General features: G+C 53.1%; 2 protein-coding genes across 27 annotated transcripts in view; one reads left to right on the forward strand and one right to left on the reverse strand.

Annotated features, from left to right (window-relative positions):
* Positions 1–12107, forward strand: part of FER1L5 (fer-1 like family member 5) — a 66297-nt gene extending 54190 nt beyond the window's left edge. Inside the window, exons 13-34 of one of the 15 annotated variants that reach the window (XR_012421898.1) lie at positions 480–661; positions 885–1046; positions 1330–1434; positions 2446–2598; positions 2679–2841; positions 2987–3012; positions 4779–4829; positions 4933–5034; positions 5312–5431; positions 5936–6097; positions 6308–6395; positions 6811–6981; positions 7191–7339; positions 7572–7711; positions 9182–9270; positions 9385–9628; positions 9826–9967; positions 10214–10313; positions 10389–10582; positions 10758–10867; positions 11440–11587; positions 11693–12107. Coding sequence is in view for 8 of the 15 variants with exons in the window: in XM_045368814.2 (XP_045224749.2) it covers positions 480–661; positions 885–1046; positions 1330–1434; positions 2446–2598; positions 2679–2841; positions 2987–3012; positions 4779–4829; positions 4933–5034; positions 5312–5431; positions 5936–6097; positions 6308–6399; positions 6811–6981; positions 7191–7339; positions 7572–7711; positions 9182–9270; positions 9533–9628; positions 9826–9967; positions 10214–10313; positions 10389–10582; positions 10758–10867; positions 11440–11587; positions 11693–11917 (2882 nt within the window). In the remaining 7 variants the exon portion in view is untranslated. Of the gene's footprint in view, positions 1–479; positions 662–884; positions 1047–1329; positions 1435–2445; positions 2599–2678; positions 2842–2986; positions 3013–4778; positions 4830–4932; positions 5035–5311; positions 5432–5935; positions 6098–6307; positions 6400–6810; positions 6982–7190; positions 7340–7571; positions 7712–8100; positions 8575–8736; positions 9115–9181; positions 9271–9384; positions 9629–9825; positions 9968–10213; positions 10314–10388; positions 10583–10757; positions 10868–11439; positions 11588–11692 lie in introns of those variants that run through there. The other 14 variants (XR_012421893.1, XR_012421894.1, XM_045368814.2 and 11 more) reach the window with 14 other exon arrangements.
* Positions 12108–13170: 1063 nt separating this feature from the next.
* The window catches only part of LMAN2L (lectin, mannose binding 2 like), a 34443-nt gene continuing 27069 nt past the window's right edge, over positions 13171–20544 (reverse strand). For all 12 annotated transcript variants that reach the window (XM_045368813.2, XM_045368810.2, XM_065526608.1 and 9 more), the window contains 4 exons: positions 19987–20148; positions 19781–19895; positions 14976–15095; positions 13171–14642 (listed from right to left, as the gene is read on the reverse strand). In XM_045368813.2, the coding sequence (XP_045224748.1) occupies positions 14500–14642; positions 14976–15095; positions 19781–19895; positions 19987–20148 (540 nt within the window). In that variant the 3' untranslated portion in view covers positions 13171–14499. The remainder of the gene's footprint in view (positions 14643–14975; positions 15096–19780; positions 19896–19986; positions 20149–20544) is intronic.

A 20544-nucleotide genomic window follows, 5' to 3' on the forward strand; every position in this document is an offset into this window, starting at 1 on the left:
ATTAGCTGGGCATGGTGGCGCGCGCCTGTAATCCCAGCTATTTGGGAGGCTGAGGCAGGAGAATCACTTGAACCCGGGAGGCAGAGGTTGCAGTGAGCTGAGATTGCACCACTTCACTCCAGCCTGGGCGAAAGAGCGAAACTCTGACCACAAAAAAAAAAAAGAAAAGAAAAAGGGCAGCCACAAGTGACCTCCTCCCTAGAACTCCTCCAGAGGAGCCCCTGCCCTCCATCTCTGTGAGGCCCAGGCCTCAACCCTGGGAGGCACACAGAACTCGTGGATGGGACCAGATGATGCCTGGCCTCTGGTGACAGACCCCGGTGCTCTGCAGCTGACTCTGACAGGGCCCTGGGAGGCCTCAGTGGCTGCCCTGCCTGACCCTCCCTGGCCCCACTGGGTCCAGCGCCTGCAGTAGCAAAAGACAGGAAAGCCCCTCTTCCCAGCTCAAGACACTGCTCCCTCGTCCTCCACCCCTCCAGGGCCCTTCATTCGGGTGGTCTTCCTGAACCACAGCCAGTGCACCCAAACCCTGAGGAGCTCTGCAGGCCCCACATGGGCCCAGACACTCATCTTCCAGCACCTCCTTCTGTACGAGAACCCGCAGGACACCAAAGAGAGCCCGCCGCTCGTGGTGCTAGAGCTGTGGCAGCGTGACTCCTGGGTAAGGTGGGCTGGGCAGAGCAGGAGGAAGAGGACCTACCTTGCAGAGTGGCTGAGGGGATTTATTTTAGAGGAAAATGTATGGAAATTTCTCCCATGCGGCCTGACGTGCAGAGAGCACCGTGGAAATTCGTCTGCCAGCTGTCGCCCTTGCCTTGAGAAGCCCGGGCAGAGCTGGGCCCTGCCAGCGTGGTCTCCGTGTTTTGTGAACTTCCCCCCTCCAGGGCAAGGAGAGCTTGTGGGGACGAAGCATGTGGCCCCCAGTGGTCTGGCTGGATCTCCAGGACCGGATCCTGCCCCCCATGAGGTGGCACCCCCTTATGAAGGAGCTGGGGAAGGAAGAGGGCGAGATCTTGGCATCCTGTGAGCTGATCCTCCAGACTGAGGTATTGAGAGGGCCTGGCTGGGAAGTGTGGTGCTCAGTGCCTGTCCCTGTCCCATCCCCAGCCAGCGGGGGCCAACTCCACCCTGTCAGGAAACGCCTGGGGCCCAGGATCCAGAGCTGTGGGCTTGGTGACGCTGGCCTGCCCAGCCTCTCCCCTAAGTCCCCCTGCCAACCCCTACCCATGGGGCTCTGGGCTCGGTGGGGCCTCTGAGGGACCTGCTTGAGGTGGGGGTGAGGGCAGTAGGACCAGCCCAGAGGACCTCATGCTCCCTGCCCTCCCCCAGAAGCTTGGCGAGAAGCAGCTGCCTATCTTAAGCGTTCCCTGGAAGAATGGGGCATACACACTCCCCAAGAGCATCCAGCCCACGATAAAGAGGATGGCCATTGAGGTGCTGGCGACATGGGATGGGGATGGTGGGCAGGGCAGACGGGGGTGGTCTGGAGTGCGCTGCAGCTTTCTGACTACCGGATCCAAAGCTCGCACCCCGAGAAAGACTACCTGGGAGGTGGAGGGAGACAGGAGAGAAATGAAGAGGTTCTGGTGTAACACTGGAAATCATTTTACCACAAACCTCTGCAGTGGGGAGTGGGCACAGGGCTGTAGCGTGCGTGATCACATTTCGGACTCACGCTGCCCCTGCGCAGCAGGAACTACTTTGCAGAGAAGGAAATAGAGGCTCCAAGAGACAACACATTCCATGCACAGTGACGCAGGGACTACGTGACAGCAAATGCTGTCTGACTGCAAATGCCAGTCGCCTCACCTCTGAGAGTAGCATGGGGGTCCTCCTTCAGAACGCGTGTGCCCTGCTGCAGATGTGGCAAAGAGCACAAGATGGTCAGGCCTCTGAGACTGACGGCTTCCCCGAGATCAGGCAACTTGGCTGGTTCCCGCTTTGGGCCCCGAGGAGGCCCTCATGAGTCAGGGTGCAGCTATGTCCTGGCAGGGTGCCAGGTCACCGAATGGCCATGGGGTCCTCAGTGAGCTAGACAGCATAGGGGCCCTAAGAAATTCAGGCACTTCCTGCTTCTTCGGGCCTCAGAGGCAGTCGGCCTCAGGAACTTACACCTGAGAACTGATGAGGCCAGACAAGGCAGCGGTGAGGAGGGGCAATGCCTGCGGGCTATGGAGGTCAGTGGAGGATGCAGCCAGTGGCCGGAGGGCACCTCCGTCATGGGTCGGGGGACAGCGTCTCAGCCCCAGGACACGCACTGATCCCTCACAGGACGGGGAAGCCTGTCCTTGTGCGCCTTCGGACACTGGCTCCTCTGCAGCCCCATTCCCTGGCCCTGCAGCTCCTGCTGCACTGCTATTGCCCCTCAGCCCCCTTCTCTGGCCAGGACCCCATTACAGAGGCGCTGCCTGCCCCTTGTCCTGCCCTCCTTCTTGATTCTGGTAGATCCTGGCCTGGGGCCTTCGGAACATGAAGAAGGCGAGCTCCCCCCAGCTCCTGGTGGAATTCGGGGAAGAGTCCCTGAGGACAGAACCCATCAGAGACTTTCAGACCAACCCCAACTTCCCCGAGTCCGAGTCTGTCCTAGTCCTCATAGTGGTAAGAGGCCCTAGGGCAGGGGCTGGGCAGCCCTCTTCTTCTGTGGGTCTTACACTCCTCACATCTCCTTGGGGCTGCAGCTCATGCCCACGGAGGAGGCCTACGCACTGCCCCTCGTGGTGAAGGTGGTGGACAACTGGGCCTTCGGCCAACAGACCGTGACGGGCCAGGCCAACATCGACTTCCTCCAGCCCTACTTCTGTGACCCCTGGGCTCAGGACTACGTGCACCCAAAGCTTCCAAGTACGGCCCTTCCTCCGTGCCCTTCCCCAGGCCTCACAAGCGAGCCCGCACTGGGAGTGGGGTAGGCCCTGCTCCCCGACGGGTTGGCGCTTCCTCCCCAGCCCTCTCCCCATCTGAGACTCGTCCCTGTGCTCTCTCCGCACAGGGCTGTCTGGGAAGAAGCACCAGGACGTAAGTAAGGGCTGCAGGCCCACCTTCTCCCACACTGCTGACGGGGCGTAACCCTTGGGCCTAAGGAAGGGTGTTCATTAAACAGAGTCCAGATATCCGTGCCCAACTGTGAGGCCCACCTCGCACTGTAGGGTCCTCAGCCTGTAGGGTCTCTGTAGGTCTCTCAGCCTGACTGCACATTAGAATCACCTAAGAGTTTTTTTTTTTTTTTTTTTAACTTTTGAATCCTTTTTTTTTTTTGAGAGAGTTTTGCTCTTGTTGCCCAGGCCGGAGTGCAGTGGTGTGATCTCGGCTCACTGCAACCTCCGCCTCCCGGGTTCAAGCAGTTCTCTTGTCTCAGCCTCCTGAGTAGCTGGGATTAGAGGCACACGCCACCATGCCTGGCTAATTTTTTGTATTTTTAGTAGATACAGGGTTTCATCATGTTCGCCAGGCTGGTCTTGAACTCCTGATCTCAGGTGATCCATCCGCCCTGGCCTCCCAAAGTACAGCAATTACAGGCGTGAGCCACCGTGCTTGGCCTTAAATCTTTAAAAAAATTTTTTTTGGCTGGGTGCAGTGGTTCACACCTGTAATCCCAGCACTTTGGGAGGCTGAGGCAGGCAGATTACTTAAGGTCACCGAGTTCAAGACTGGCCTGGCCAACACGGTGAAACCCCATCTCTACTAAAAAATACAAAAAAAAAAATGAGCCGGGCATGCTGGTGCATACCTGTAATTCCAGCTACTCGGGAGGCTGAGGCACAAGAATCGCTTGAACCCTGGAGGTGGAGGTTGCAGTGAACCAAGATCCCACCGCTGCACTCCAGCCTGGGCAACAGAGTGAGACTTCCATCCCCCACTTAAAAAAAAAAATTTAGGCCGGGCGTGGTGGCTCACGCCTGTTAATCCCAGCACTTTGGGAGGCCGAGGTGGATGGATCACGAGGTGAGGAGATCCAGACCATCCTGGCTAACACGGTGAAACCCTATTAAAAACACAAAAAATTAGCCAGGCATGGTGGCGGGCACCTGTAGTCCCAGCTACTCAGGAAGCTGCGGCAGGAGAATGGTGTGAGGCATTCTCGGGAGGCAGAGCTTGCAGTGAGCTGAGATCGTGCCACTGCACTCTAGCCTGGGCGACAGAGCAAGACTCTGTCTCAAAAAAAAAAAAAAATTATAGAGACAGGGATCTTGCTGTTGCCCAGCCTGGTCTTGAACTCCTTAGCTCAAGCAATCCTCCCACCTTGGCCTCCCAAAGTGCTGGGGTTACACAGCCTTACCTGAGAGTTTTAAAACTCCTGAGGCCTAGGCCGCTGATCTATCAGAATCGCTGAGGTAGGACCCAGGCATCAAAATTTTTTCCAACCCCTTCCACACAGGTGATTCCAATGTGCTTTCAGGGTTCTCAACTATTGCTCTAAAGTGGTACTTGTCAAACTTGAATGTGCAGGAATCCTCCAGACACTGTCACCAAAAGCAGACTCTCAGTAGGTCAGGGTGGGGCTTGAGGTTCTGCATTTCTGAGCGCCTTCCAGAATCTAGTCTGCAGCTATGGGCAATGAGGACAAAGAACTGTGTCCCCTTCTTCTTGCTCCCTAGATCCCAGTGTCCATTTCTAAAGAGGAGCCAGTGTCCATTTCTAAAGACCCCTGAATTAAAAGGTCTATGTGAAAGGCAAGGGCAAGGGCGCCAGGGGAACCCTGGCCTCGACTGCCTCTCTCCTCCCTGAAGTCACAGCCCGTGAGCGAGCGATGGCTTCCCCTTGCTCACCCTCTCCTTTTTCAGTTCCTAGGCTACCTCTCCAGAAAGTTCTGGTTCAAGTCCAGTAAAGCAGAGGTGATGAAGGCTCAGCCCCAGGGAACGAGGAGCAGCCCCGTTCAGTGCAGGGAGGTCGGGGGCTGCCCCCGCCCAAGGCCAGAACGATCCTCTTCTCCACCAGGATGAGTATGAGCACGAGGTGGACTGGTGGAGCAAGCTGTTCTGGGCCACAGATGAGCACAAGTCCCTGAAGTACAAGTACAAAGACTACCACACCCTCAAGGTTTGAAGGAGGGAAGAAAGGGGGATGGAATCAAATCGCCCACTGCAGGAGGCCAGCAGAGCTATAGCCTCGATTCCTCCGGGAAGCCTCCAGTCGGGGGGGTTCCCGCACTGTCTCCCAGAGACAGCTCCAGCTGCCACCGTCTGAAGCGCACAGTGCTGGCCCCAGGGCCGCTGCCTGCCAGAGGCTTTGGAGCGAGGCCTGGGAGCTGGTGGTCCCTCCATCTCCTGATCTCGGGAGCAGTCCCTGACAGCCAGGGTTCCACACACCCCTGCAGGTGTACGACTGTGAGCTGGAGGCCGTGCCAGCCTTCCAGGGCCTGCAGGACTTCTGCCAGACCTTCAAGCTCTACCAGGAGCAGCCCAAGCTGGACAGCCCCGTGGTAGGGGAGTTCAAGGTGTGTGTCCACCCCAGCTTAGCTGCCCCCGTCTCCTTGTGCCCCTTGTGTCCCCGGAAGACAAATAAAAGCCCCGGCTCTATATGCTCGTCGTGAAGATGGAGCAGGGCTTGAGAAAGTTCTGGGAGTGGAGGAGATTCGCCCCCACAGGGACTCAGGGGGCGCTCCCCTTCCCCTCCCCGCTCTGGCCTACGCTGGCCTCCCAAGGCCGCAAAGCCACAGGGAACAAGCCCGAACCTGAAGGGATAGATGGGGTGGAGTGAGTCCACAGCGGCACAGACGGGGAACTCACCTGCTGACTGCGGGTCCTTTGCCGACACCCTGATTCAACATAGTGGGCCCTGCTGAACACCGTGCTGTGCCTGCCTCCACTGTCCTCATGGCCTTCTGTTCCTGCCACCCTCCGCCCAACCCTCTCGCTCCTGAACACGGGCTGGGGCGCCTCCCGGACGGCTTTACAGCCAGCACTGCCAGGCTGGGACCCCAACACCCCTCCCCCGCCAGGGCCTCTTCCGTGTCTACCCCTTTCCTGAGAATCCAGACGCCCCGAAGCCCCCGCTCCAGTTCTTGGCTTGGCCAGAGAGAGAGGACTTCCCCCAGCCATGCCTGGTGCGGGTGTACGTGGTACGAGCCATCAACCTGCAGCCCCAGGACTACAACGGCCTGGTAAAGAACAGTACCTGCCCCGCACAGGTGCCCCACACGCTCCCCTCACCCCGTCTCTGGGAGCCCCTCCAACTACCGACACACACAACGCCAGCGCCCCACAGGCGCCATGTGGTGCAAGGGGCTTGTTTTCACCCCCTCCCACCCTCCCTGACACACCTGGACACCCTCCCCAGTTCCGATCCCTCCCCCACTTGTATCTGACCCCAGTGTGACCCTTACGTGATCCTGAAACTGGGCAAGACAGAGCTTGGCAGCCGGGACATGTACCAGCCCAACACTCTGGATCCCATCTTCGGCACGTGAGCTGCCCCAACCCCCAAGACCCCTTCTCCACTCCCACCCCCTCCACACGGAAAGTCGGCCGGAGAAGGCACAGAACGCTGGCACTCCTGGCCAGCCTCCACGTTCCTACCACAGCGTCTTACACGCCCTGGTGCTCAACAGATAGAAGACAAATGCATGGGTGGGCCGGTACTACCGTTTGGCACTCTGGCTGGGAGGGGAGCTGAGATCCCCACACCAGGCCTATCCAAAGTCATTTTCAACCATAACCAGGGGATGGCGATTGGCAGAAGGCAGCTTACCCCATGCTCTGCTCTCCACAATCTCCATGAACAAACAAGGGGCCTACGGGGCCAAGACACCGGTCAGGGAGGGGGGCACAGAGACACTGCCCACATCCTCTGCCGTCTTCAACACCTCGCCCCTAGGATGTTTGAACTCACCTGCAACATCCCCCTGGAGAAGGACCTAGAGATCCAGCTCTATGACTTCGACCTATTTTCACCTGATGATAAGATAGGAACCACAGTCATCGACCTTGAAAACCGACTCCTGTCTGGCTTTGGAGCTCACTGTGGGCTCTCCAAATCCTACTGCCAGTGAGCGTGGGCCTGTCCAGGGGAAGGGAGTCAGGTGGGGTGGAAGAGTGAGCCCACAGCTCCCTTGGGAGAAGCCGGCATCCTGGGCAGGAAACAGGGCCCAGACCTGCCCAGTCTCCACCCAAGCTTCCACCCATGGTCAGCCTGCAGCTCACAACGGTGTTCTTCAGGACCCGAACCTCCAGACCTCTTCCTCTCACATCCCCCAGGTCAGGACCCTTTAGATGGCGGGATCAGATGCCCCCAAGCTACCTCCTAGAACGCTATGCCAAGCGCAAAGGGCTGCCTCCGCCTCTGTTCAGTCCTGAGGAAGATGCTGTTTTCTATAACGGGAAAAAATTCAAGCTGCAAAGCTTTGGTGAGCTGCGCAGAACGCTAGCAGAAAGCAGACACAGGCCTCTGGAAGCTGTGAGGCTCCAGAATGGAAGAGCTACAGACTCGGGGGAGAAAGGGGAGGACCAGGAAAGAGCTCCCTGGAGCCAGAGGCCAGCCCACTCCTCTCCCCTCACTCCTACCCAGGCTGTGGTGGGGAGGGTGATAGGAAGGCTAATGACCTCACAACCCCCTCCTTCCATCCCTCTCCAATCCAGAACCCAAACCCCCTACTGTTCATGGTTTGGGGCCCAAGAAGGAACGCCTTGCACTCCACCTCCTGCACACCCAGGGGCTGGTGCCTGAGCACGTGGAGACCCGCACACTGTACAGTGACAGCCAGCCAGGCATCGACCAGGTATGAGACTGGAGGGGCCACTCCTGGCTCCTATGGGAGGAGCTAGATCAGGAGACAGAGATGCCCGTCCACCCAGGACGTAGCCCACGAGAGGGGAAGGGCAGGCCAAACATTCGGTAATGTACATGCACGGAAGACAAGCATGCTGTGCACGTTAATAAGCAAGAAGTTCTGGTGATGTCACTTAGAATGGAGAATTTCAGAGCTGGAAAGGTCATCTACAAGAAACAGAGGCCATGCACCAGCTGTGGGAGGCACTAGGGAGCCAGTCAACGTCTCCGTTGCCTTAAGTCTCTCCCGAGGGGTGGGAAGGTGGCGCTCAGGTCAGACAGTGCAGACGTGACAACGCTGGTTCTGGCTGTTAATTGCAGGCTGTGTCTTCTCCACAGCAAAGAACCCCAAACAGAGAAATACAAATCCCCAAAGGCACCTAATCATCATTCACTCTGCAGCCACCATAATGGCTCATCTCATTCTCCAAACTTCTCAAGCTCTACCACATTCCAGACAGAAAGTCCTCTCTGAGCAAAATGTTTAAAAAACCATTCTCTGGCCAGGTGCGGTGGCTCACGCCTGTAATCCCAGCCTGTAGGAGGCCGAGGCGGGCAGATCTCTTGAGGCCAGGAGTTTGAGACCAGCCTGGCCAACATGTCAAAACCTCTTTACTAAAAATATAAAAATTAGCTGGGCATGGTGGCAGGTGCCTGTAATCCCAGCTACTCAGGAGGCTGAGGCATGAGAATTGCTTGAGCCTGAGAGGCAGAGGCTGCAGTGAGCTGAGATTGTGCCACTGCGCTACAGCCTGGGTGACAGAGGGAAACTGTCTCAAAAAACATATAAAATAAAAAACCATTCTCGTTAAACCTGTTTTCTCAAATGGGTCACTTCAAAAGAATATAATTAGGTCAGGTAGTCTGAAAGGCAGAACGTATTTGTGTGTTTTCAATGTTAGCAGTTCTGTCCTTTTTCTTTCCTTTTCTCCCCCTTTTCATCCCTTACCTTCTTTCCTCTGTATGTGTGGCTAGCTTAATATCCTTAGGTTGTAGTTCATAACACAAAATGACCTGAAAGTCTGGACTGGTTTCCTCATACTCGAGGCTATCAAGCAACACCAAGCTGCTTGATAAATGAAGCCCCAACCCCGATCTGGAGCCCAGTCCAGACAGGCCATCTAGCATGACCTAGGGAGTGGCATTCCCCCTCCAGACCTGTTGTAAGTGGAATCCCAGCACCATGCCGTCAGCCCCAAAGTTACCCTGTTTCAATCTCACTGCGCTACTCTCTCAGTCGAAAGAAAGGGGGAAGCTGGTGGGTGGTCGCCTGCGGCCTCACAGGTATCTCTGTGCCCTACCCCTTGGTGTTGGGAACACAACCTCAACAGACCTCAGAACCTGGGACAGGGAACCCCAGGCCAGCCTGCTGAGAACAGAGGCTAGCAACCCCCAACCAGCCAATGTATCCCGGCTCTAGGGAAAGGTGCAAATGTGGGTGGACATCTTCCCCAAGAAGCTGGGGCCTCCTGGCCCCCCAGTCAACATCAACCCCAGAAAGCCTAAACGGTGAGTGACAGCCCACTTCCCAATTGCTGCATTTCACAGTTCAGCCTCCCCCCAGTGCAGGGCACCACTCTCCTCAGGTACTGAGCTGCAGTCATTTGTTTCTCTGCCGGGAAGGGAGGAAGCTCTCCTGGGAGCTTTCTTGCCCTGAATTCCCCACATTGAGCAAGAGCACACAGGGCGGCCTCGCAGGCCTCTCCGCCCTCACCGAGGCTGCGGCTGGGGAGCTCCTCCTTGGCAAAGCCTCAGAGCGCAGTGGCCACAGGTATGAGCTGCGCTGCGTCATCTGGAAAACCGCCAATGTGGACCTGGTGGATGACAATTTAAGTAGAGAGAAGACGAGCGACATCTACATCAAAGGGTAAGGAAGAGGAGTCAGGCTCCGGCGAGCCCCTCAGTTCCCCAGTTCTGTCATCCTGCTGACACGGCCCAGTCCTGAATGGGACACCTCTCCACTTCCGGCTGGGCCTGGTGTCGGCTGGGCCGCCCTTCCCACGGGCTGCAGCGGGGGATGGGGACAGTGCACCTGAGCCGCAGGTGACAGGACTCTGGCCCCAGGTGGCTGTATGGGCTGGAGAAGGACATGCAGAAGACAGATATCCACTACCACTCGCTGACCGGGGAGGCGAACTTCAACTGGCGGTTCATCTTTACCATGGACTACCTGGCGGCGGAGCGCGTGTGTGTCCAGAGCCAGAAGGTAACAGGCTGGGGCATGGGGGCATGGGGGGGCGAAAGGCCACACACGAACAGACTCCGGCTCCTGGAGCTCCTCCCCTCACCCCTCCAGAGGCTCGCAATCTGTCCCAGAACATCAGAAACATGTCCTCCGGTGGAAACCCTCTCCCTTGATAAGTCTGTCACTGCTGGGTGGAGGGCCACTGAGGGGTGCAAGGGAAACGTCCAGGAGACAGGCCGGTAACATGCTCTTCCGCCATTGCCCCAGGATTACATATGGAGCCTGGATGCCACGTCCATGAAGTTCCCAGCCCGACTTATCATCCAGGTCTGGGACAATGACATCTTCTCCCCCGACGACTTCCTAGGTGAGGTCCTGACACGGGGCTTGTGACCACAGGACAGAGAGCTCCTTCTTGCTGATGTCATTTTTCTGGGCTCAGGGGTCCTGGAGTTGGATTTGTCTGACATGCCCCTCCCGGCTCGGCACGCCCAGCAGTGCTCCATCAGGATGATGGACGCTGACCCCAAGTGGCCCTATTTCCTCCAATACAAGCACTTCTCCCTCTTTAAGAAGAAGACTGTGACTGGCTGGTGGCCTTGCCAGGTCCTCGATGGTGGCAAATGGCGCTTGTCGGTAGGAGCTGGGGAAAGTGTCTACTGGTTAGGACTGCTGTGCCGCATGTCCTGGCTCTAGCAGACATCTAGGGACCTAGCTAAATCCCTTTTCCTTTCTTGGTCCCGGGAAGAGGCCCTAAAACTACCCGCTCTGCTGTCTGAACTCAGCCTCCCCCTCACCATGGTGTTCCTAGGGCAAGGTGAAGATGAGCCTGGAGATTCTGTCAGAGAAGGAAGCCTTAATCAAGCCAGCCGGGCGAGGCCAGTCAGAACCCAACCAGTACCCTACACTTCACCCTCCCCTGTAAGGGTCCTTGGGGCAAAAGCACCAGATCCGTCTTGCTCCTCCGTGTGTGTGGGGTGGTGACCAGTGGGCCTACCGTGGAGAGGTGGTAACTACCTCCCACCCCACAGCTCTGTGCTCAATCAGCAAAGAACAGACTTGGGGTGAGAGTTGGGGTAAGCAGAAGTTGGTTTTTTTTTTTTTTTTTTTTTTGAGATAATTGTCTCACTCTGTCACCCAGGCTGGAGTGTGGTGGCACAGTCTCTGCTCGCTGCAATCTCTGCCTCCTGGGTTCAAGCGATTCTCCTGCCTCAGCCTCCTGAGTAGCTGGGATTACAGGGGCCTGCGACCATGCCCAGCTAATTTTTGTATTTTTAGTAGACGGGGTTTCACCATGTTAGCCAGGCTGGTCTCAAACTCCTGACCTCAGGTGATCCACTCACCTCGGCCTCCCAAACTGTTGGGATTACAGGCGTGAGCCACTGCGCCTAGCCCAGAAGTTGCCTTTTTTAAAAAGAAAGCTCTTTGCATCAGATTGCTTGACCTGAAGGTTCTCTCTGCCATTCTCTGCCATTTCCCTGGCTCCTGGACAGACGCCCCTACACCTCTTTCATCTGGTTGCGGTCACCAGTTCAACACTTCTGCTCTGTTTTCTGGAAACGCTATCGCTTCAAACTCATAGCCTTTATGGTCATATCGATTCTAGCACTTTTGCTGTTCAACTTTATCTATTCAGCTCCGGTGAGTGGCAGCCCTGCAGGCAAGGACAGAGGTGGTCTCAGGATGACTCTGGGGAGAGTGTCTTTAGCTCGCCACCCCAGGCTAACTGTTGTCTGTTCTCTCTAGCACTATTTGGCCATGAGCTGGATCAAACCTCAACTTCAGCTATATCCTCCCATTAAAATATTCAATATAATCACTTCACTAAACACCAGCAATGCCAGCTCTTCCATCCTTCCCACCCAGGATCCAAACCTAAAGCCTACAACAGACCATGAGTGGAAACTCCATCCAGGACCTACCAATCACCTGAGTAACATTTTCCCAGAACTTCCAGCCCCAGAAGACTAATTAGCCCACGCTGCCCGGCTTTCCTCCTCTACCAACAGCCCTCCCCTTGGGCCGCCTACCAGTTCTTTGTTTCTGTCTTCTAGGATAGATGCAAGGTGCTAGGAATATTCTGGCTATTGTGTTCAGAAATCACTTCCAACAAGAAGAGCAGAGCCATAATTTTCCACTGAAATAAACGAGTTCCGTAACAGAGAGCCATCTTGTAATTTGGGGGTGCTGAAGATAGCGTGAAAGGCTGAAAATGCCAGCCCTTCAGACAAGACTCACGGGGACAGGGAGTGACGTCGTCTTTATGTCCCACCCCTAGTCCACAGGGTCTCTCATACTAAGAGGCTTGGAATCGGAGCCTCTTCGTATGGAGGGAAAGGGTGATTGTGAGAAGTGGCCCTTATGGGTAAGCAGCAAGCCGAGGCACTGGCTCTCACCCACAGCATGTACAGAACAGACCGACCACGGACCAGGCAGCTCCCTCCTCTAGCACACAGCTAGGATGACACTGCCCAGGACAACATTCCGCCCATTCATGATGGGAAACATTTGTTTCTAGAACAAAAAGCAAGAGCCAAAAAGCAGGACATCCGATGCCAGGTCAGGTGGTTTTCCTGCACCATACATTTCTCTAAAGGTCCCCAAGGCAGGTGGGGACTGCATCTCATGTCTTCCCTGACCTCTTTAAAAAGCCTTAAGGTACTCATGAGCTGGAATCATACAAACCCCACAGGCGCCATCTTTCTCACTCCACCCCTTCCCTCTGATGAGACCCCTTCCACCTGCACTGCTGCCTTGGCCATATCAAGAGCCTACCTAGGTCCTCCCACGGGTCCATACAATCTCCCCTTCAACTCAAAAAAGACAAAACCACCATTCTCTTTTGCAGTTCTCCCTGTTCCAAGGCCAAGCTCTAGGTCACAGTTTGTCCTCTGGCACCCTGGAGCCATTCTGCTATTGTGGAGGGGAGGTGGTAGGAGGATGCCTCGTCTCTGCCTCACCTGAATCCCACCTGCAGGAGAACACTCCAGCCTGTGCTGCTTAACTAAGTGCATGGGAAGGAAAGAGCCTGAAGAGACAGAGAGCTATGCCTAGCCAAGGTGACCCCTTTTCCTTCTGAGCTGAGCTGAGGGCTTTTCCAACCCAGGAGAAGGCAAAACAATGGTTGATGGCCTTGAAGCTCAGAAAAAAGGCCTGCTCAGAATAAAGGCCAAACTGTTCCCCAGACCCACTCCTAGAAGAAAGAACATAGTCAGAAGCTCATGTTTGGTTCCATCGGCGATTTTAAGAATTTCACTTAGGCTACAGAGGTTCATAGGAGGACTGAGTTCCAGGCCCTCCAAGGAGACTCTGGCCTGTAACTGATGTAATCCCAGGGCAGTAAGGTGAGCAGCATGTGACCCCTTGTCAGATAAGGCAGTGGAATACGGGTTGACACGCAGAGGACAGCGCTCAGGCTGTGCTGCTCAGTGACAATGAACTCTTCCAGGCACAGATGATGAGGGTCTCTTGCTCTCAGAGTTGGAACATGAGAACAGCAAGTGTTTCTTGTCCATTAAGAAAAAAAAAAAGCCAAATTTCTTCTCTGGGCAGTATGCAAGCCCAAGATATAAGAAGAAAGCTTCCTTACACTTTCAACACTCAAAGTGGGATTCCAAAAATCGTAACTACAAAACATGCAGCTAAGCAGGCTCTAGCAAGTCCAGAAATATCTCCACATGGTCAGACCACATGACAAATATTGCTTTTGGTATCAGACCTGGAGTTGGTCAGTTTCACAGTTAATCCACGGCATCTATGATGTCTTCCAGGCTTCTCTGGATTTTTACACCAACCTTTAGCCAAACTTGACTGAGGGCCTGAAGAGACTTGATGGGGGAAGTCGATAGACCCAGGGCCCGTGCTAGAGAACAGGAGCTGGAACAGGGATCCAAAGCAGAAAGCCCTCTCCCTAGGGCCGCTAATGAAGCCCGTGAAACGCAGGTGCGTTCTGCAGCCCCAGGCCCCAACAGAGAGGCATCCAAATGCCTTCGCGGCTCAGGTAGCACAGAGAGAGGACAATGAATCAATGAATGCAGTGAAAGGAAGGTGAGGCAGGGAAGAAGTTTCCATCCTGGTTTCCAAAGAAAGCTCCTCAGGTAGGCAGAGGGTTGGGTAAAATGCAAAATCCAGTGAATGGATGGTCAGAAAGTATGTGGTGTTACCAGCTTTTAATTCTTTGTGGATTCAAAAATGAAGTAGAAGGGCTCTCTGAGTCAAATAACAAGGCGGCCTGGGCTACGAAATTCCGTTCTGTGATTTTGGCATCACAACCGCGTACATTCTCTTCACGCCTCTGCTCCCACGTGGAAGGACGGCAGGGAAAGGCACATCACAGCAGCATTGCCTGGGGTGGGTGCTTCCCAGACCAGAGTTAGATGTCCCCATGCACAACCATGGGAATGCGGGGTCCCTGCATTCAAAACTCCAGTGACAGAATATAGTCCCTAACCAGCTGCTAGAGACGAGAAGGCCCTCCAGGCTGCACGCTCAGGCCGGTGTCTGCTCCCTCCATACCTCACGGGTGACAGTCACAGAAGTGGTGGCAGGAGGGCTCAGTAGAAGCGCTTTCGGCTCTGTTCCTGCCATTTGTTGTAGAGTATGATACCAATGACTATGGCAAATACAGAAAACACCAGGGAGAAAAAGACGATGAGGAAGAGGGCCAGGCCACTCAGGGGCGGCAGTGGAGCTGTCACTAAGGAAGCAAGAGAGAAGCAAGTCAGAAAACAGGGAGCCCACCCAGTGGGGAAGGATCAAACTACAGGCTGTCCGGCCCCCCATTTCTGTCATCTGTTTCTGGGAAGCCCAAGCTTAGACCCCCGCTTTCCAACTGAGAAACAAAGCAGCCCTCCAGCTGCTCATCTGGAACTTGAAGGGGAAAAGGAGATGCACGTGCTCCTACCCCTCAGAGGAATACACAGAGCAGAGACCGCCCTGTGAGCTACGGGTGCAAGTCCCCTCCGGAGCCGCGCAGCACTGCAAGCTCCTCCCCAGCTATGGGCCATTTCCTGGGGGCCCCTGTGCTCACTCTCGGGCAGCTTCATGTTGTCCACGGAGGGCAGGAACACATCTCGATGCAGCTTTTCCTCTTCTGGGGTTCGCTCTACCGTCAGCTCAAACAGCTTCAGGGAAATGACATCATGATTATCTGAAGAAAAATGGAAGAAGGAGGACTTGAGCCACTTGAAAAAGAGGTATGTTTCTTGAAGTCAGTATCTTAGTTCAAGCCTCTGATCCACAGCTAACCAGCAGCGACCTTGAAAAAATAATTGAAACCTCTCCATTTTGCAACTAAAAATAAGGATGGGGAACAAGGCATATTCTGTATTCTTCTGTATTTAAGGTTTTAATCAACAAGCATGCATTACCTGTATAGAAGATCCCTGACTTAAAATGGTTCGACTTACAATTTGCCGACTTTATGATGGTGTGAAAGGAATCTGCGCTCCACAGAAACCACACTTCAAATTTTGAGATTTGATCTTTTCCCGGGCTAGCGATGTGTAGTACGACACTCTGTACTGAGGCTGGGCAGCAGCAGTGAGCTGTAGCGCCCAGTGAGCCACACAATCACAAGGGTAAACAACCGGCACTACATCGTGTACCGTATTCCATACGTCACATCAGACATTCAACACTTGGTTACAAAACAGACTTTGTGTTAGATGATTTTGCCCAACTGTAGGCTAATGTAAATGTTCTAAGCACATTTAAGGTAGACTAGGCTAAGCTATGATGTGCAGTAGGGTAGGTATATTGAATGCATTTTCCACTTAGAATATCTACAACCTACAATGAGTTTATTGGGACATACACCATTGTACGTCAAGAAGCATGTGTGTATAATGGAAAAATTTAGAGATAAAACAAGAATTAAATCCCAAATGTTAAACCTTCCAGCACAGTAAGAAGAGACGCAGTAGGACTGCAGCTACCCCGCTGGTGAAGAGCACACACACGTGCACACACACGTGCACACACACGTGCCACAGGAAAGGGTCTCATGGCCGCTGTTTAATGGGCCACGGGCAGGGCACAGCTATGGGCATGGGATACACTGCCCTTCTGGATGATGCCTGTTTCTCTGTGGCTTCGTGTAACTGTGACTCTTAATTTCCCTAATAATTACCAGAGAGAAGATTAAGCAATTAGGGACTAGATTTCTCTCTTTAAAGTATCATTATAAACTCCTACATTTAACCATATCTGATGTGTTGCAATGCACTAAAGTTAAGACTGTTGGCCGGGCGCGGTGGCTCAAGCTTGTAATCCCAGCACTTTGGGAGGCCGAGACGGGCAGATCATGAGGTCAGCAGATCGAGACCATCCTGGCTAACACAGTGAAACCCCGTCTCTACTAAAAAATACAAAAAAAAAAAAAAACTAGCTGGGCGAGGTGGCAGGTGCCTGTAGTCCCAGCTACTCGGGAGGCTGAGGCAGGAGAATGGCGCAAACCCAGGAGGCGGAGCTTGCAGTGAGCTGAGATCTGACCATTGCACTCCAGTCCGGCGACAGCGCGAGACTCCGTCTCAAAAAAAAAAAAAAAAGTTAAGACTGTTACTGATGCTCAACTCACCTGTCTTTGTCCAGTAGGAGCCTATTGGCTCCTGAGTCTCTTTACATAAACCCAGAAGGTTTTTTTTTTCAATACTTTCTTTTTTTTTTAAATTTATTTTTTATCATACTTTAAGTTTTAGGGTACATGTGCACAACGTGCAGGTTTGTTATATATGTATACATGTGCCATGTTGGTGTGCTGTACCCACTAACTCGTCATTTACATTAGGTATATCTCCTAATGCTATCCCTCCCTGCTCCCCCCACCCCACGACAGGCCCTGGTGTGTGATGTTCCCCTTCCTGCGTAAACCCAGAATTTTTTATAACTTCCTTGCTTTTCTGGGAAGTTCCAACTTACAGATTTCCTACCTCGAAACTTGCATCAGCCATTTCTCAAGGAAGCTGCAGTTCCTTTTAGTGGGAATTGGTATTTAGAGACCACAAATCTGAGTGCTAGGGTGCTCATTGCTACTGGCTTGGTTATTGACTGGGGCCTGGACTTCTGGTCATTTACGTTATTAGGAGAGCATCCACAGCTGCTTGGACTGCTAGAATCTTTAGCAGATTCCTAGGTAGTGAAAAACTGGATTCATCTTCGTTGGAAAAATGTTAACTGTCAGAGTTTAAACTGTCTCAGTTTAAACCATGGGACAGGATAAAAGGCCAGGGCAATGCTCCTCACGCAATGCAGGGCATTAAAGCCTGGAACAGCGGGGAAACATCCTAACTTTCTCAGCAGTTTTCAACAACCCACTACACAACAAGTGAGAGGATGGCAACAAGAAAGACCTCAAAGGAAAGAAACAGCTTGCATTTAGGGATACTCTATGGGCAGAGAACACCGACTTACTAACTTGGGTGTTCTCACTAAAGACCTAGGGCAAAAAACTTAGAATAGACAAAAAGTTATTCTCTCCTGCCATTTCTGACAGTTGGAGACTTTCCATTAAAAAAGTACTTCAGGAGGTTAACCCAGAAACCTGTAAGCTCAAAGGAAAATGTGTAGTCATATAATGAGATTACATAGCAAAGATCTCCAGCCTGTGCCTCCTACCCCCTGCCAAGGCTAGATTCTTCCCACAGGTCTGGCCTGCTCAGTACTTAGAACCTAACTGCCAAAACCAATCTCCCTACGTGACAGAAAGCAGATCAGTGGTTGCCTGGAATCTGAGGCGGCGGGGAGTACTGCAAAGGGGGATAGATAATAAGGCTTTCGGCAGATGATGAAAACATTCATATCTCATTTGTGATGGTGACTACATAGTTGTAAATATTTGTCAAAACTCTTCAAACTGTATTTTTCTGTTGTATGGAAAGCACACCCCAATAAAGTTGATTAAAGAAAAAAATCAGATGCCGGAGTTTTAAAGACCAGCAGATTGCATTTTAAAAATCCAGATTTCCAGGCTGGGCTTGGTGGCTCATGCCTGTAATCCTAGCACTTTCGGAAGCCAAGGCAGGCAGATCACGAGGTCAAGATGGAGACCATTGGGCCGGGCGCGGTGGCTCAAGCCTGTAATCCCAGCACTTTGGGAGGCCGAGACGGGCGGATCACGAGGTCAGGAGATCGAGACCATCCTGGCTAACACGGTGAAACCCTGTCTCTACTAAAAAATACAAAAAACTAGCCAGGCGAGGTGGTGGGCGCCTGTAGTCCCAGCTACTCGGGAGGCTGAGGCAGGAGAATGGCGTCAACCCGGGAGGCGGAGCTTGCAGTGAGCTGAGATCCGGCCACTGCACTCCAGCCTGGGGGACAGAGCGAGACTCCGTCTCAAAAAAAAAAAAAAAAAAGATGGAGACCATTCTGGCCAACATGGTGAAACCCCGTTTCTACTAAAAATACAAAAATTAGCTGGGTGTGGTAGTGTGTGCCTGTAGTCCCAGCTACTTGGGAGGCTGACACAGGAGAATCGCTTGAATCCAGAAGGTGGAGGTTGCAGTGAGCCAAGATGGCAGCACTACACCCTAGCCTGGCGACAGAGCGAGACTCTGTATATATAAAAAAAAAAAAAAAAAACACCTGGCGCGGTGGCTCAAGCCCGTAATCCTAGCACTTTCGGAGGCTGACACGGGTGGATCGAGACCATCCTGGCTGACATGGTGAAACCCTGTCTCTACTAAAAAATACAAAAAAACTAGCCAGGCGAGGTGGCGGCGCCTGTAGTCCCGGCTACTCGGGAGGCTGAGGCAGGAGAATGGCGTGAACCCGGGAGGCGGAGCTTGCAGTGAGCTGAGATCCGGCCACTGCACTCCAGCCTGGGCGACAGAGGGAGACTCCGTCTCAAAAAAAAAAAAAAAATCCAGATTTCCAGCTTCTCTTGAAAAACTGGAAGATTTGGCCTCACTGAGCTGACACTTCCTTTTAGCTACAATGGCTGGAGCTCACTAGCTGTCGGCTGTTTCAGATGGGTATCTGCCTTTCCATTTTGCCACAAGAAACTTCTATTCCAAACTAGCTTTATCCAGAACAAACTATATTAATCAAAAGAAACAGAAGTTCAGTTCCTTTTCTCTTCCCAAAAGATGTTATGACTGGGGCTAAAGCAAAGAGAGTAAGTGTATAAATGAGAAGCTAAGAATCAGGCATAAGCAGAAAAAGAAACAAAAGGAGATGGAAAAGTAAAAGAGCCAGATGCTATTAATGTCACGTAAGTCAAGAAGGCAAGAGTTTCAGAGTAATGGGTTAAATGAGCTGAGGAGGACAAAGGGTGAGAATGAGAACAGAGCAATGAATATGGCAAGGAAACAGAATGACCTTTCATGAGAATGGTGTTAGTGTAATAGCAAGGTAGAGCACGGGTCTGAGTCAGCATGTTAAGGAGGTGGACAGCTAGGAAACAAAAGCAGCTGTACACAAACATTCAAAAGTCTCAGCAAAAGGACAGTCTGGGGTCAGAAGAGGGACGGCAGAGTCAAGGAAAAGCTTTGTTAAGGAAGGGGAACAGGGAACATTAGCGGGTGGAAGGAGAGGAGCCTGACAGCAGAAATTAGACAGCAAGGAACTCAGGATACAGGCTAGAAGAGCCAGCTTAATGAAGGGACAAACATTGCTTTCTATTAGCACCAACCATCTTCTAGTGACCACTGTACTAGGAAAGCCTGGCCTGGGTTTTTTAAGGAACGTGGATATAAGAATGTAGAAAGAGAAGCAGTCTTGAGGCATCTCCTTCCACAGCACTGCTCCTCTGGCTCTCCCCTGTGAGAGGCCTCAACAAGGCATGGGTATTGAGAACAGGCCTCAGTCAGGGCAAACCAAGAGTGCGTGTGGCAGTACCTGAGAGATCCCCGGTGATGGAGGAGGTGCCGAAGTAGTAGCCACGGGGCAGGCGGACTCCGGGCACTTCAATGCAGTCCCTCCACTCATGCTTGCCATCAATATCCATCATTATCTAGAATAAAAGGAGAGATAAATCAGGGTCAGGCCATGGAAGCAAGGGCGACACAGCCCACACCACCATCCGGTCCAGGACAAGGACTCACCGTCAAATGCCTCTTGACATAGCGAATCACCAGGAAGGTGTCGTAATGAAGATTGCGGACAATGGCCGTGCAGCCTCCCAGCTCTGTAGGCCGCCCATCCCGCTCGTGATCGTAGCTGAGGGAGCCGTTGTTCACCATGGCTGAGATGTAGGGGAATACCCGCTGGGAAGCAGAGGGGGTAAGCAGACGCTAAGGAAGAGCACGTAGGAACACCTGCACAAACAGCAACATGAATTCTGCACACACAAGTTGAGTCCCTTACAGCAGAACAGGCAGCCACTCAACTTCATTGTCAGCAGCCCCTGAGAGCCCACATTCAGATGGTCTCTCAAGGGAAACAGCCCAGGAAGCGACTACACTTGGTTGTTGTCTTCAGTAATTCTCTTGGCTCCTGAACTGGGGTGGGCCTGAAATGGCCCCCCTAAAACGCTGGAGTCTGACTTGAATGTCCCAAGGTCACCATTTGGCACTTATGTGCTGTCTAATACTAGGGGTTTCCTTTTCATGTATATGTACCTATCTCCCCAACTGCCACATAAGATTCTTGAAGAAAAAAAT

This window comes from Macaca fascicularis, chromosome 13, assembly GCF_037993035.2.
Source record: "Macaca fascicularis isolate 582-1 chromosome 13, T2T-MFA8v1.1".
Lineage (NCBI taxonomy): Eukaryota > Metazoa > Chordata > Mammalia > Primates > Cercopithecidae > Macaca > Macaca fascicularis.